General features: G+C 37.9%; 1 protein-coding gene across 1 annotated transcript; it reads right to left on the bottom strand.

Moving 5' to 3' along the window:
• Nucleotides 1-1,795: 1,795 nt before the first annotated feature.
• LOC106091823 (uncharacterized) lies at nt 1,796-12,419 on the bottom strand. The gene is made up of 9 exons (XM_013258501.2): nt 10,618-12,419; nt 6,992-7,354; nt 6,712-6,922; nt 6,458-6,627; nt 6,251-6,391; nt 6,014-6,181; nt 5,722-5,951; nt 2,960-3,094; nt 1,796-2,890 (listed from the first exon to the last, which is right to left on the bottom strand). Exons 1-9 carry the CDS (start codon nt 11,506-11,508, stop codon nt 2,542-2,544), a joined length of 2,658 nt encoding a protein of 885 aa, XP_013113955.2. The 5' UTR covers nt 11,509-12,419; the 3' UTR covers nt 1,796-2,541.
• Between the last annotated feature and the right edge of the window lie 5,659 nt (nt 12,420-18,078).

Genomic DNA, 18,078 nt, shown 5'->3' with positions numbered 1-18,078 from the left:
TTCAGTTAGCCATAGTGGGCCATGTACTGTGAAAAATGGGGCATCATATGGAAAAATTACCAAATTTTGCAAAAAAAAAAAAAAATGGCCAAGAATTGGTTTCATTAATACTTAGGGCTTTAAATTAAATAGATTCGTAAAGAGCGTTTATATTTATATATCCCGAAAAGGGTTTTAGCCCACTATTTCCAAGTTGGCCACAGTGGGCCATTAACTCTGAAAAATGGGGCATCGTATGGAACAATTACCAAATTTTGCAAAAGATGCCTAATATCATGGTTTCTTTAATACTTAGGGCTCCAAATTGAATAGATTCGGAAAGAACGTAGTCCCTTCTATATTTGCTGTAAATATTTTTAGCTAACTATTTCCCAGTTTGCCACAGTGGGCCATTCACTTTGAAAAACAGGGCATCATATGGAAAATGACCAAATTTTACAAAAAATGGCCAATATCTTGGTTTCTTTAATACTTGGGGCTCTAAATTGAATAGTTGCGGAAGGATCGTAGTCATTATTATTTTTCTTGTAAAGTATTTTGGTCCACTATTTCCCAGTTGGCCACAGTAGACCATTTACTTCAAAAAAAGGGGCATCATATGGAAAAATTACCAAATTTTGCAAAAAATGGGAAATATCTTGGTTTCTTTAATACTAAGGGCTCTAAATTGAATAGATTCGGAAGGAGCGTAGTCCCTATTATATTTCCTGTAAAAAGTTGTATCCAACTTTTTCTCAGTTGACCACAGTGTGTCTATTTCTTCTATTGAGTGATATAAATTAAATTCGACATCCATATTTCTTTTACGATTTTTTGATTTTTATTATAATTCCATTTTTCGTCATATTTGTGTTTGATTTTTTTTTATATTAGGATTTTTCCATATTTGTATTTGGTTTTTATACTTTTGTATTAGGAATTTTTGTATTAGGTTTTTCTGTATTATAATTTTAAATTTCATATATAGGTGGCGCTCTATCGTTAATTATAATATATTGGGTTGCCCAAAAAGTAATTGCGGATTTTTTAAAAGAAAGTAAATGCATTTTTAATAAAACTTAGAATAAACTTTAATCAAATATATTTTTTTTACACTTTTTTTCTAAAGCAAGCTAAAAGTAACAGCTGATAACTGACAGAAGAAAGAATGCAATTACAGAGTCACAAGCCGTTGAAAAAATTTGTCAACGCCGACTATATGAAAATTCCGCAATTACTTTTGGACAACCCAATATTTTCACATACATGTACCATATTGCCTATATTCCATACAACTTCTCTTGATGGTGTCCCCCAAAACGGACTTCATATTCATGTTCCTGGGTAAACCCCCACCCTGAAAAACTTTTTCTGTGTTGAAATTTATTGAAATAAAAACTACTCGACCCGACTTCGTTTTTAAAAATATTTTTAATTTTTATTTTCCTTTTGAATGCAACAAAAAATATAATTTTCTTAAAAATTACATTGTTGGTTTTCGTTTTGTTTTCTTTTTTTTACTAAGTGATAGGATAAGGAAGGAAGAGGAAAGTCTACAAATTTGTCGAAGAGAGAACATAATAACATTAAAATAATTAAAAAAATATTTTGCACAAAAAAATGGAAATTAATAATGGTAGACAGACTGAGGGGGGAGTATATGTATAATTTGAATGTTTCTATGCAGTTAAACATCAAATAAAATTGCCTTATATAATATAATGATAAAAGTTAATATTAGAAAAAAAAACATACATATTTATTACGTTTCCTCAATAATTTTAAAATTTTAAAAATAAAAATTGCCATAAACAAATGAGTTAATGCTTTTGTTTTATTCTTATTATTGTGTTTGTTGTTGATCTCGTTTGTATGTGTTGTGATTAGGTTGAATTTGTTGTTGTTGTTATGTTTTCGGAGGAATTTAAGGAAGGATAGGAGGAGTGTGTCGTTTTATATTTTTGTATATTTGATAAAATTTTATTATTTTACACATCACTACTACACACACACACACACAAAAATCAAAATCAATCAATCATTATATGTCATATCAATCTGTAGAGCGAATTGCTTGTTACTTCTTTGCTTACAAGAAAGAAGTCCTTTAAAATTCAACAAATATTAAAACAAATTTTTAAAAACATTTTTGTTTTTTTTCATCTTTAAATTTAAGGGAAAATTACAAAAGAAATAGGTTACGCAATAGCGTAATTTATTGACTGGAAGATTGAGAGGGAAAAATTTCAACATTTGTTCCTAAAGTTCTAAGGGGTGAGAGACAATTTTTTAAACGATTTATTATAAATAAACCGCTTAGAAATAACCAAAAAAAGGAAGAGAAATGCAGGAGTACATCGAATTGCAATTATTGTGCTATGAATTGCTCCTGACTTTATGTTTTGCTTTATTTCATAATAAAGCGCGCCTGCAGTTAGACCGAGAGGGAGAGAGAGACATACATAGAAAATGTTCACAAACTAAAATTTAAATCAAATACAAAAATACAAACTACAGTTATTAAAAATTTACAATTTTTTATGTAAATTATTGTGTGGACTATTACGGGCTGGAGACCGTGCCATGCCCACCACCGCCTCCGCCACCACCATCATTGCTATTTGCACTTTTTGCTGTTGTTTTTGAGGGCTCCTTTGCCGCCGCCGCCGCCATCGTTGAGGATGAAGCTGCATCCGTTGTTTGCGTTATGATCTCTGGTAATTTGACTTTTAATTGAACTTTTAAAACATCACGCAATTCATTGAGCTCTTGGGGACCTTGCATTTGTCGTTTAACACCACGCGGCAAACCTCGACACGAGGCCAAATTGATGGTACTCATTAGAGGACAATTGGCCAAAATTTCCTTCACTGCTTCTTCGGATACGGAAGAACCACATAAATTAAGATGACTATAAGACAGAAAATTTTATGTCATGATAATTTCTTCAACTAATGAAAGTTATAAAGGGAAAACTTACGCTAAACGCGACTCGTCACCTTTATCGGCCAAGGCACGTAAGGCATTATCCAAAGGCTGTTGCACATTGGCCCAAGCGAGATCCAATTCAATAAGACTGTGAGCCCATTTTGATGCTATCAATTCTAGACCCGATCTGAAAAGGAAAATTAAGCATTAAAAAAATTTATCCAATTATTATTAGGATTTTTTTTGTTGATATTTTTCAAATGCTAATTCGAATTGTGTTTAAAATAGGGTCCAACCAAATTATAGTCTCTCCAACTTTTGCTAAACAATCATAATACACATGGAAATCTTGCTACGTTTCTTTTGTAGTGTGACAGATAAAATTTTATGGAACGTCTAGATTGACCATCTAATAATCTTATTTTATATATAAAAATGAATTTGTGTTTGTTTGTTTGTCTGTTTCGTTTAGACTCAAAAGCGGCAGCACCGATTTTCTTGCAATAGAAACCACAGATGGTGCATAATGATCCCGTGGTGAAAATAGTGTACTAAATTTTTTTGATATCTGAAGGGGGGCGGACCCTTCCCCTTACCCTAATTTTAAGCGAAATTTTTGTTTTTAGGTTACAATAAGACGGCACTATTGTAACATAAAAACAAAAATTTGGGATCTAAATTTCGGATGAGGTACCTAGGGGCCGTTCCAACCCCAAAACCTACCAAATATATATAAAGACCGATAACGACAATATGGGACTCAAATGAAAGCTATTTAAGATTAGAAAACTTATCTGATGTCCACTTGTCGGACCAAGTGTTTGAGGGACCATCCCAACCCCCAAAACACCCCTAAATAGGACATATTTACCGACCATGGCAATATGGGACTCAAATGAAGGGTATTTGCGAGTAGAATACGAATCTGGTATCCAAATGTGAGACCGACTATAAAATCCTGCAGAAAATCAGACAAATCGGGTAATAATTGCATCCTCTGGAGGCTCAAGAAGTTAATTCGGGAGATCGGTTTATATACGAGCTATAGCGGCTTGTAGACCGATTAAGAGCATACTCCACTCTTAATTACATTCAAATATACTTCTGTGCAAAATTTTAGAGCTCTATGTTAGCTCTGACTATTTTTGTCTAACGAATACGCTAAGGGGAACACTGTGCGGCGTCCAAACAATGCGGATCGTGCCATTCTAAGAGAATGTGTTAATCTTCTTGTCATACTCCATTATTCCATTCCCTCTCTTATCGCTTTATGCCTCTGAACATTGTGGCTACCCAAATTCCAGCGACCACTGCCGCGAGGATAAGGGAGCTTTCTCATTGGTCTTGTGGCTGTTACGGACACTGTGTTATACTTGTTACGATATCCGATGGTCCAGGCAGTGTGGATTACACCCTACCTGAGCCGCTTTTTGATAAAAATTACTGTACCACTATTCCTGATAGAACCTATTGGAACTACGATATCCCTGGTAACAGAAGTTACATAGACTTCTATACGGATGGTTCCAAACTAAACGACCAGGTGGGCTTCAGAAATGGTCATATCGAAAGGTTACCCGACCACTGCAGGGTGTATCAAGCAGAGATCCTTGCAATTAAGGAAGTGGTGGAATGGCTTAGATATAATGTCATTAAAAACCGCCATCGACTGTTGCAGATCTCTCAACGAGATTGCTGAAAAGTTTAAAATTCACCTGTTCCGGGTGCCGGGCCACAGATATTCCCAGGGAATTGTAAAGCGGATGAGCTTGCGAGACTAGGAACTACTATACACATTCTAGGGACACTGGAATCTGTGGGTATGCCTCTAGCGATATGTAAGCTAAGTTTTCAGGACCAGGCCCAAAGGACAACGAATGCTAGATGACTACAAAGAGGGGGCTGTGAGCATTCCAAAACTATGTGGCCTAATCTAGACTTGAAGAGGTGTACTAATTTGCTATCATTGGCTAGAACAGATGTCTCAGTCATTGTGTCCGTCGTGACAGGTCACTGTCTAATCGGAAAACATGGTGACAGACTGAAGGTTGCCAGCAACGATTTTTGCAGAAGCTATAGGGACATCGAAAAAGAAGAGACTATAGAACACCTAATGTGTGTGTGTCCCGCACTAGCAGTTAGAAGGAGTTCCACTTTAGCTTCTCACTTCTTTGAGAACCTGTCTGATTAAGCGGATGTGAACATTCACAAGTTATTGGGCTTTTTAAAGCGATATGGTTCAACGGTAGGAACTAGAAGGCATCTTCCTTCTTCTGTTGCTGTGCATCTTCCTTCTTCTCACAATGGACGAAAACGTCTGAGTGAGTCTCTCCTGTAGAGCCGGTGGACTTTCCTTGGATTCAGGATTATTTCGAGTGAATGTGACACTTCCAATTCAGTTTTCTGTCCTAAGATCACTCCTAAGTACTGGACCTTGTCAGATATCGAAATCGTTTTATTGAGGAAACGTGGTGCCTCAAATTGGCCCTCGTGAGCAGGCAGATTTTATTCTTTTCTGGATTAACATTATACCTTCAACACCTACATCTATTTCTCAGCCTAGGCTAGGTCGATTCCCCTTTCGTAGTCCCGAGTGAAGTGGGTATCTGAACCGTATTTGTTGTTGGTCTAGGAAGCCATATATGTATTTTACGTACTACATTTTAGGCCTGATTAAAGCTGTTGGAGCCTGCTTCAGAACAATAGGGATATCGGTTTATATATGAGCTACATCTATTTATAACTGCCTCATTTCCATAACTTGCTGTAAATTTTACTTTTTGCATAAAACACAATATGTCATCTTTGACTTACCCCATATCTCTGGTCACCGAACAACCGGATAAAAACAAATGTTTTATATCCCATGCCGGCAGACGTATAAGACTTTCATGTGTCAAACGGGCACAGCCGCGAACATCTAAGAGTTTTAATTTTGAAGATGATTTTAAGATGCGTTGTATATGTTCATCTCCTATGACACGAGACTCATCCATAACAGCAACGGAAAGTTCTTCAAGTTCGGGAAAACCGGGAGAATCCATCTGTTAACAAAAATAATTTGAAATAAAAAAATGCAGTTCAAGAAAAGCATGTAACTACTTACCATTTCTTGCAAGGAAGCAGTACTTAAAGTAATATGAGAATTGGTTATGCGTAAAACTTTCAGTTTAGGACAGCCTTGCTGCAATTTCTCTACATGCAAAATGCCATGGGATGTGGCTTGGGTGGTAACATTGGAGAGATCCAATAGAACTAAATTGGGACAATGAGTCTGAAAGCGAATATCAAGAGAGGTTTTACAATTCGATTTTTTCTTTAACATATCAATGAGCCAACTAACCGATAAAACATTGACTAATTGTGGTATACCAGCTAAGCGGTTGTGCGCCAAATAGAGATGCGTCAATTTGTCACCCATTACTTGCATAGAATTGCACAATGATTGTGCTCCCACAGCACTTTTACTAGCATTCATTTCCACCTGTAGCGAAAGACCAGCACATACTAATTATTGATTGTTTAAAGGAGGTGGTTTACAACAACTTACATTGACGGAACTTAAATCTATACGTTCGAGTTTTTTCATATTATCTACTAAATATGCCAAATGATCACATGTGAAACCTTTCCAGCCTGAAAGGGTAATGCTGGTTAAATTTGGTGCGCCTGCCACTAATTTTATTAGAAAACAATTAATGTCTGTGACTTTGAAATTTGCTGTAAAACAAAAAAACACAAACATCAGAATTAAAATCTCTATGGAAATGACTGTTCATAGGATCATTATTTCAAGATACTTACAAACATTTAATTCTGTGCAACATGTACAACGATTATCCACAAACCATTTCAATTTCAGTTCGGTACGATATTTCTCTTTTATCCAAGTGGTCAAGTCCATGGTTCGCCACAATGTTGGTGTTAAAGAGACTTGACGCCACAGTGAGCAAACTCTACCCAAACGGAATAGGGTGGGGAGACAACCCTCCCTTTCCACCACATTTTGGAATATCTTTAAATGAAAAAGGAAACACAATTGTTGTCTTTTTATCATCAGACTCTAGCAAATTTTCTATACTACCTTTAAAAGCACTGGTTCTGGTAACTCTCTGCCCCATATACTTTGATCGACGACTGGTCGTTGATTTTCATCAGCATCAGCAGCCGTCGCTGTGCCTGTTGCTGCGGCCGCGGACTGCCTTTTAGAACTGCGATCTTTTTTGCGCTTGGGCTCATAATTCAATTCATCAGCTTCATCATTACTTTCGGTTAGTTTGATGCGTTGCTTTGAGTTTCTCGAGCTTTTGCGATTTCTTCCAGCTGTTGATGTGGCCGATTTGTTGAGGCCTTTTGTAACGGCTGATATTGCGGCGGCAGTTGCAGCACTCAAAGAACTGTCCGATTTCTTAATACACAACTTAATACCAATTTTGTTTTCGCTTATCTAAAAGTAAAGAATAATATAAGAAAAATATTAATTTTATTTTGTATGAATTTTTTTGCTTAATTTTAAAATTTTCGCGAGTGAAGACGTTAACACAGTATAAAGACAAAGTAGATCAGTAATGTGGAAAAGCTAAACGAGAACTCTTTAATACCTGCAGCTCTGACAAATCCGCTCTCCGCACTCATTTATAAGTGAGAAGATTGCCACTGTTCCTTAATGGAATGTTTATATGAAAATTTGCATTTGCAGTCGTGGACAATTAGCTATTAGCAATATTGAGTGAAGTGTTTCAATGAGAGCCTGACCGGGACCAGCTCTTGCTTAAATACCGAATGCCTATAATATCCGATATGACAAGGCAGCTTGCTCACGAATGGCTACTTCCACATACAAATGTGGATGGGCGATCAATTGAAACGGCCCACACATAAAAGGTCTATTCAACTTGTAAGCCAGCATTCTTGGAAAAGCATGAAGTAAACTAATGACCCTAGGATTTTATAAAATGGCTTGGTTCAATTTTTGAAGGCCCCTTATGTTGGTGACTTGAGGAAATTACATAAAGCGGGCAGTGATCCCCCAGCGACCTTGTTCCCTAAGGGATTTTGACAAGGATTGCTAAACCAACATGGATGTAGTATGTGTCTAAAACAACACTTAAAAGAGCCGTATATTATTTAATTTATTAGCGCTGACGGTAATCCTGAGGAAGGCAAAGGAAGACTAATACGAGGATCTACGCTTTCTTCTAAAAACCAAACCACAATTGGATACACTTAAATACTTGGGAAAATTAGTAGCAAATATCCCATTAAGAAGTGATAAGGGTCACAGGTTAACTTCGGTTGAAGGGCTAACGACCCGTTCACTCAATGGACTTTAGGTCCATTTGTTCCCCTTAAAAGAGGAGAGAAGAGACTTTTGCCCAGTAATCACTTCAGACTTCTACAGCATAAGTCCAGTATGACCAGAGGGTTAAGTGTCGGTAGGGAATCCAAGCAAGAAAAGAGTTGTTCGTACATAATGCTTTGTATTTCGCTCGAAATTGCGCTGCAATAAAACAAATGGTACTCGAACTTATCCACCATCCCCTCGTAACCATAGATACCTCTCTTCCTATTCTTAGCACGACGTCCAAGGCCTTGCAATAACCAGTCAGGACCTCTAGCAGCACTCTGAGGTCATGCCTCCTTCGTGCGGTTTCCGGATTTCAGTCTACCGGACCAATTCTGACATACGCTTAACTAGTATGGTGGATCGTGGAAAAAAAGGAAGTGCGACATAACAATGTTACAACAGGTCTTAACAGATTTTTCTTTGCATCCGCTGATCTACAGAAACCAAGCCATCTAGGGCGCTGAAGATAATTTTAGACATCAGCTCCTATAGACATATCAGTAAAGTACGAGGCAGCGGTAGCGAAGAGGGGAAATGAATTGAAGGTAGGAGTATGTCACACCATCGTTGAAAAATTGAGGTGACGATCTTGGGGTCGGATACCCGAAACAACGATTGAAGTCAATAGTGGAATACGTAAAAACATGGATGCAGGAATATTCGAGAGGAGTAAGGGTTCCTGGTAGATGTTTCTACACGTCTGAAGTTAGTGGCGCCTACATGTATTGGTGTCTACATTTAAAATTCAGAAACTGAGTTGTTTGATCACTGAGCCTATCGTCTCGACTCACTGTTCTCAGTTTGCTTGTTTCTGGTACTGTGAGCCGGCAGACAAGAGGCTCAATGAACACGACGACACTGAACCAGGCACCCCAAAAGTCCGCTAATGGCATGTTGGACTGTGTTGTTGTTGTAGCAGTGTGTTGTACGCTGAGGCGGCGGCTCGATGAAGTACTGCGTCGGGTCAATACGGTACGTACAACCGGCCGCCATGGGATTGCCTGTGTCCATTCCGTTTCTATGTCTGGCAATTTTTGACCTGTAATCAATAAAAAATCCTTTTATTCTAGTCATTCTCAAGGACAAATAATCCGCATCTCTCCCCATAGGGGAAACCTTTTAGTAACCTAAAAACATAAATTTTGTATTTTGTACGTAGGGGCCTTTCCACTCACAAAACCGGCCGAAAGGATATATGGACCAAGCGTGACAATATGAGACTCAAATGAAACATATCTGAGAGTAGAAACCAAAATTGATATTGAATTGTGGGGCCAAGGGTTTGGGGGTATGGCCCCAGCCCTAAGGCACCGCCAAACAAGACAGATGAGTATTAACTGGCCAAGGCAATATGGGACTCAAAGAAAATGTATTTAAGAGAAGAGCATGAACCTGCTATCTATATTCAGTGCCAGGTAACTGAGCGTCCACAATCTTTCTTTTATTTCTGGAAAGAGTTTAACATTTTCCATACAAAATTGAATGCAGTTTGATCATTAAATTGCCAAAATATTTGCTTTATGATTTTCAAGTTTCCTCTTTAGCAGAGGTTAATAAGGAACTGAATAAGGAAATATGTTTTAAAATATAACAGTAAAGTTGGCAAAAATGCATTTAATAAGGCGCACCTTCGATTTCGCTGAAATTTGGTATTATTAGTTATTTACGAGTACATAATAATTGTGGATAATTGGCCTTGAAACTTTTTGGATCATCTAATGGTGAACATATTTATAAAAACAATATTTCGAAAAAATGTCCACCTTCGTCCCTTTTCCATTCATTTCCCATTAATAAACAATTTTTTTTGGCTTTTTCCATTTCACATTTCAAACCATATTGCTTAGTTGAGGAGGTTCACTACCTTAAGAACCTTTGGATGCATCCCGGGTTCAATTTTTGGCATATTTGTCATCTACTTGTTAATACATTTTGATTGACATCCATATTGCCTAGATTGCAGAACTCCCCATGGAGGCGGGAGCTGCACCCTATAAAGTGAATTTTTCCCGAAAAGTTTGCTTTGTTTTAAGAAATCTCTAAATTTGTTTTAAGTAATCTCCCTAATAAATATATGTCAACTGGCTTGTCAATTATTTAAACTATTTAAATAAAAGTGCACAGAATATGTTTTTATGATTGAATTAAGATGAAATATGGCATGACATAAAATCGCATCATATTGTCATTAAAGATAAGAAAATAGTAGTGTAGACATTTCTTTAAAAATGCTATAAACTATTTTATTATAAGATATTATGAAAAAGTATGTCAATTCGTATACTATAACCCTTGGGATATGCGAGGGGGTATACTAATTTCGCATATTCAAGTATTTATATATGAGTTATCGCGTTACCTACCTCACTTTCATACATGGCCACTGCGGTTGCTCTGGGTTTTCGGGAACGTCCCGACTTGGCTGACTTTTCCAATTTTTTACTAATTGTTGACATCAATGGTTTGCCCGCATTTGGTATGGTGCCATTGCGTACCACATTAATGGCCTGTTGAACAGGTGGCGGTGGCTGTAATTGTTGTTGGGTGTTGGGGGGACTTAGTTGTTGCTCTTTTGCGGGAGAGTTTTCGCCATTTCCACCAATGGGAGATGAATGGTCCCCCGTACTATTTGGATTTGAACCTGGCGGTGGTGAATAACCAGCCGTCGTTGAGGGAGGTGATGAATCGGGAGTGGAAGCTGCTGGTGATGGTAGAACTTGTGGTGATTGTTGCATCGTTTTACCACCCTTCCCACAGCCAACAACGGCACCAACAATGGACGAGGGTGATTGTGATGGTTCCTCTGTAGTGGATGGTGTTAATGTCAAAGTTGATTTTTCCATGTTGCTATTTGCCTGTTCGTCTTGAACCAAGTTGGTTGTTGTCGTGGGAGTACTACTGGTGGTCGTTTTAATTTTGTGTGTAGATTTTGCTGATTTTATGGCGTTTAAGGCTTTTTCCCTGTGAATGCCAGCATTCTTGGTTTCCACCTTATCCACTTCATCATCATTGTCGTCGTCCTCTGTCTCCATTTCGTAGTCATCCCTATCATAGGCATCGTCCATTGCAGTGGCAGCAGTAGGCACTTGTTTGCATTGTGATTTAGTTGAAGAATTTGAACTTTTTGTTGCCATACCGCCATCGATCGTGCCAAGCCCACCACTACCGCCGCCCTCTTCTTCTTCATCACCATTATTGCCTTTCCTCGAATTTCTCTCCATATTGCTGGAGTCTTCTTTATCGCTTACATCCATTATTGATTTCTTCTGCTCTAACGTTGTTTTCCTCTTCTGCTGCTGCTGCTGAAACTAGAGAAAGTTGGCCGCAAGGAGCACCTTTGGTCCATAAACTCCACCGTACTAATTCTTATCACTTGAGATAATTATACACTCTCCGATTGGGAAGTTGAAGTTTTCAGTTTGTTGTTTTCTGTTTTCCTATTATGCACCCTCTTCTCCTTTCCTTAGAGGAAGATGGATTAGCGGTGTTATCTATTTTTATTTATTTCTGTTTTTTGCGTTTTCTGAGAGTACAGTGTACACACAAACTACATGGAAGGCAATTTTCTTTCATTACCACTTGGACCAGCACACAAATACAGAGCACACACGTAAATAATAACAGTTATAGCCAATTTTTTTGTGAATTATTTATTACTTATATTTTCTATATTTTTATTAACTATGCACTTTATGTGTACACAGTGTACACATAGCTTGTTATTTTGTTATTTTTTTTTTCTTCCTTCGTGCTGATATTTATGAATGCTATTTCATTCGTTTGACGCGTTCTCTTTCTTGCATCGGTTACCAAATACTTTCATTGGTTAGCAAGATACCTGTCAGTGTCAGAGAGGGAGATGACCATATGCTGTATACACTGCAAGTACTTATAGTACTCAATGCAAGTATTCACATGGACCGAGTACAGTCCGTACTCGGTACAGTACGCACTCACAGATAAACAATTAAACAATTTTCGTTTATGCTTTTTTTGTAAGTTGTGCGAGATGCTCTTTGGACTCCCTCTCGTGGAGTTGATTTTTATTTAAAACATTTTTCAAGTCATTTATTTAAAGAATTTTAACAATTTTCGAATTTTGACTATTTTTTCACAACATTAAAGTCTTAGAAGCTTTTTCCCACCATTTATTTACGCGACAACGTCTAAAAACTGATGATGACGATTTTTAGTGTTAGCAAAATATGAAGTAGTTAATGGGTGTCGTGAATACCGAGTACTAAAAGCGGATTACCCGTAATTTTAACGGATGGTAAAAATGTACGTGTGGGGTAGACTTAATAGTATCTTTACACTTAAGGATTAGACATTCAATGTTTCAAGGGCAAAGTAGATTAACGCAGGTAATACTAATTGTCGATAGCGAAAAACGGAATGGAGCTGAAGCACATTTTCCGGCAAGAGATATTTTCGTAATCTCCAAGTTTGAGCTCGGCAACACGAATTTGAAGCCCATTTTGGGGGACAGATCTGGGCATTTCCTAGGACTAAATAATAATTCTTACCTTGTGCAAACGTGTCACAACCTATGCAATATGAGTATCAAATAAATGGTACTAACGTGTACAATATGCATCTCAAGTACGTTTTGGTGCACGGCCCCTTGCGTTCAACTAGATTCCAAATAGCAGCGGCATAAAATTAATACGTCATTTTTAATAGTGGTATTCAATGAGAGGCTACCGTAGCGCAGAGATTAGCATGTCCGTCTATGACGCCGAACGCCTGAGTTCAAATCCTTCCGTTAACACCAGAAAAATTTGCAGAAGTGGTTATCCCTTTACTAATGTTGGCCAAATTTATAAGGTATCCTGCGTGTTGAAACTTCTCTCCCAAGTTGTGTCACTATGGGGCAAGCCGTTTGAACTCGGCATAAAACAGGAGGCCCCTTATCAATGAGCTTAACCTTTAATCGGACTACATTCATAAAGAGATTAAGTACATGCATTAAAGACAATTTAAAAAGTGACCCGGAAAGTACCTATGGACCCCTGCAATTTTTATAACCTTGTGCAAACGTGTCACAACCTATGCAATATGAGTATCAAATAAATGGCACTAACGTGTAGAGTATGCATCTGAAGCACCTTTTTGGTGCAAGAATCCGTGGGTTTAACTAGATTCTAAACACCAGCGGCATAAAATTAATACGTCATTTTTAATAGTGGTATTCAATGAGAGGCCACCGTAGCGCAGAGATTAGCTTGTACGTCTATAACGCCGAACGCCTGGGTTCAAATCCCGCCGTGAACATCAGAAAAACTTGCTGAAGTGGTTATCCCCTTAGTAATGTTGGCTACATTTGTGAGGTATCCTGCTATGTTAAAACTTCTCTACCAAGCTGTGTCGCTATGCGGCACGCCGTTCGGACTTGGCATAAAAAAGGAGGCCCCTTATCAATGAGCTTAAACTTTATTCGGATTGCATTCATTGAGAGATTAAGTACATGCATTAAAGACAATTTAATAAGTGACCCGAAAAATACCCATGAAGGCCTGAAATTTTTAAAATTTTGAGCCGACTTAATACAAAATTTCCCATGAACATTCCAGGACATACTTCTCTCATATTAATTAGAGCAGTCCGATCAAAGTTTAAGGTCATTGATAAGGGGCCTCCTTTGTAACCACCTTTAAACACTTTTTCTTATCTTCAAGCCGGCATTTTAACCCAGATGTTCAGCGCCAAACTCTCTCCGCTGTACAATTTGAAATACCCCTTTGAATGTCAGGCCTCAGAAATAACCCAAGAACTGTATTTTTTCTACGAGAAAATGGCTCTAAAAGTTACAAGTAGCGATTTTTACATATGCTGATACTGACATTTCTATCAACCCCGCAATTTAATTGGGTTTAGACCACCTCTCAATAATTCTTTTCGTCAATCAGAAGAAAGCCGATTGGGAATGGTTTCACAGATTATCCCAATCGCCTGCCATCACCCTTCAGATTGTGTGTCTCTAAGAGAAAAATTCGAGACGAAAAACGTAGCTGATACCAGCTTGTCGAATGACTCAGGTGAGGCCTAATTTTCCGTCGCAGACGAAAGAAAGTGTATTCATCCCACGAATCCGATTAACTCTACAATCAGGGAACTAAATCTTGAAAATGGAGTAGTCAACGAATGTTAACGGAATTTATGGTTACAGAACTTGCTGTTGTATGTCCCACTAACTTTGTGCTACTGAAAATGAGCGGGTTTCGTTCGCTCTTATGTCATAACCAGCTGATTTCATAAAGTAACCAGTAAGGAAAGGCAAAAGTCGGGCGGTGCTGACTGTATAATACCCTACACCTCTTCTATAAGTACAATGTGGGAACTATATCCAATTCTGAAACAATTTTGATGGACCTCGGCGGATGTTTTCGGATGGGTTATTAAACAATCCGTATCAAATTTCGATCAAATATGTTCAAACTGTAATAAATGCGGCTGACAAATAATGACACTATTGCAAAGTACCTAAAATCAGATATTGTGGTAGTCCTTGAGAAAAGCGTTGAACAAAATTTTGGGAAGATTGGCCAATAAATGCGCTTGCAGTGGCTCTAGGAGTGAAAATCGGGCGATATACATATATGACAGCTATTGTATATCTTAATCTGTATCGATTTCTATTAAATTCACCAGTAATAGTAAGAGTCATAAAAAAATCCTTCCTGCCTAATTTGAGAGAAGCGGTTAACAAATGAGCACTTTATTGAAATATTCCTCAAAATCGGACGAACAAATATATGGGTGCTATATCAAAATATCTGAACCGATTTTGAGCAAACTTCTAAGATATTGTGGTAGTCGCCGAGGGAAGCGTTGGGCGATACACATATATCTTAATCTGTATCGATTTCTATGAAATTCACCAGTATTAGTAAGAGTCGTAAAAAATTCTTCCTGCCTAATTTCGAGAGAAGCGGTTAACAAATGAGCACTTTATTGAAATATTCCTCAAAATCGGACGAACAAATATATGGGTGCTTTATCCAAATATCTGAACCGATTTTGAGCAAATCTCTAAGATATTGTGGTAGTCGCCGAGGGAAGCGTTGTACAAAATTTTGGGTAGATTGGTCAATAAATGCGCTTGCAGTGGCTCTAGGAGTGAAAATCGGGCGATATATATCTTTGCGAGCTATATCTAATTCTGAACCCATTTCTATGAAATTCGCAAGTAATGTAGAGAGTTAGGAGAAAATCCTTCTTGCCAAATTCCAACAGAATCGGTTAATAAATGACCACATTATTGCAATATTAGTCTAAGTCGGGCAAACATATATGTATATGGGAGCTATATCCAAACTTGAACCGATTTTTTTCAATTTTAATAGACTTCGTCTCTAGGCTGAAAAACATACCTGTACCAAATTTGAAGAAGATCGGTCGAAAATTGCGACCCGTACATTGTACACAAGTTAACATGGAAAGACGGACATAACTAAATCGAATCAGAAACTGATTCTGAGCCGATCGATATACTTAACAATGAGTCCATCACTTTTCCTTCTGGGTGTTAAAAACAAATGCACAAAGTTATAATACCCTGTTCCACAGTGCTGGTAGGGTAGGGTATACGAAAAGATGTCTACAATTTGTGGGATAGGCAGACTGATCCGAATAGATGCTCTCAGGTATTCTCCGAGCTGATGATAAATTTTCACAGTTTACTATGGACGAAGTTAAAAATGTCATCTGCAACGTTTAATCAAACCATGAAATCTCTACGGGAGTCGTGGCATGTCAGTAGCTAAGATATTTGAGGCACTATTTCTGCCGAAACTTGTTTCCAAATTGTATAACAAGGCGAATGCTTTGTATGCCATTTTAGTTCGTATGGGACAATGAGGTATCAACCAGGGCTGAGTTACACAACTCCGATTTCGGAAATTGGGGCATTAAGCTGCCTCAACTTCGATTCCAGCTAAATTGCTCGACTTCGTCTTCATAACCTCGACTCCGCTGTCTGGTCTCAACCAGGTCAAACCTATCTACACAGTTAACCGTACCATAATTTTCTAAAATATTGACAACATGTCCCTTCAAGGCAGCATAGATAAATTATATATAGATAAAGAATTTGAACTTCGCTCATAGACTGGTTGGTGGCGCTTGTAAATATCGATCAATGAGAACTAACTAAGAACATGCCTCAAGCAGTATTCTGCCATCAATGGAATGCAGTTTGCTTCGTTTGCATTTTCTAAATATGCATTATTTCCTTTCCCGTGAAGAAAATGTTTGTCAGCTGACCCCTTTACACAGTCTTATTAAGTGAATCCTGACTTCCCCTCAGCCAAGACTAACTACTCCCGCTGGATGATTAAAGGAGTTTTTTAGTATCTCTGACACTGTTTAACTTGTATCTATACACTATTTGAATTCGTATTACACGCGGAAGAATGAACGATCATGGCGTCAGGCCACCACATTTGTAATATTTTCGATAGCGGCATGACTCCAATTTCATTTTATTATACCCATCATCATAGGATGGGGGTATACTAATCTAGTCATTCCGTTTGTAAAACCTCGAAATATTTGTCTAAGACCCCATAAAGTATATATATTCTTGATCAACTCGACATTCTGAGTTCATATAGCCATGTCCGTCCTTTTGTCGAAATCACGATAGCGGTTGAACGCTTGAAATTTTCCTAAATACTTACTATTGATGTGGTTCGTTGGGGATTGCAAATGGGCTATTTCGGTTCAGATTTGGATATAGCTCCTATATAAACCGATCTTCCGATTTGAAGACCCAATTTTGCCCGATTTGGCTGAAATTTTGCATGCAGTGTTCTGTTATGATTACCAACGTTCTAAATCGGTCTATAACCTGATATAGCTCTCATATAAACCGATCTCCCGATTTGACTTCTTTAGCCCTTGGAAACCGCAATTTTTGTCAGATTTGGCTAAAATGTTGCACATAGTGTTCTGATATGACGGTCCAAATCAGTCTATTACCTGATATAGCTCCCATATAAACCGCATGAAGTCTTCTGGTATGACTTCCAATAATTGTGCCAAGTACGGTCCAAATCGGTCTGTATCCTGATATAGCTCCCATATAAACCGATCTCCCGATTCCTAGAAGCTTTAATCATTGCTGGTTAGATAAAAGGTTGGTATGTAATATAAAATGATGCCATTTTTGTTTGTTTCTCTTTCGAGACGAGCTCAATGATCGGAGATGCAAATAGAAAAAGGAAAGCCAAAGATAGCTACACACACCAACCACTATGGGACGCGTTTCGTCTTTGGTTAGAAGACTTTTCAACCATATTAGGTGTGATGGCTTCAAGGGTCTTATGCCTTGAAATTAAATTTATTTTGTATAAATTGTTAGCAGAATCCATGGTGGTGGGTTTCCAAGATTCGGCCTGACCGAACTTAGCACGCTTTTACTTTAATATTAGTCTGAATTTGAATGTTGCTGTACGAGGGTTGCCTTTTATATTTCGGGATTGGACAACCCTTGTATTGCAATCTGCGAACTGATAGCTCTTTCGTAAATCTTAACATTTTTGAAATTATACGTTTTCAGAACGTTTTGACATACGAGCGCTATTTGTGTTGTTTACAGTAACTTAACAGATTCATCTCGCCCAAAAAATTTAATTAAATCGTGAACATTTTCGTGGGATTCTTTTCTAAAACTTTCGACGTGCATTAACTCAACAACAGTGCATTGATGAAGCTCCATCAAGGACGAGAGTTTATCGATGTATAGTGAATTCAATCGAGGTCGTAGTTCACCCCAAGACGAATTTCGTGAAAGTCGTCCAAAATCAGTTGTTGTTCCAAAA

The sequence above is a fragment of the Stomoxys calcitrans genome, chromosome 5 (genome assembly GCF_963082655.1).
Source record: "Stomoxys calcitrans chromosome 5, idStoCalc2.1, whole genome shotgun sequence".
Lineage (NCBI taxonomy): Eukaryota > Metazoa > Arthropoda > Insecta > Diptera > Muscidae > Stomoxys > Stomoxys calcitrans.
This window is presented reverse-complemented; position numbering and strand designations above follow the sequence as displayed.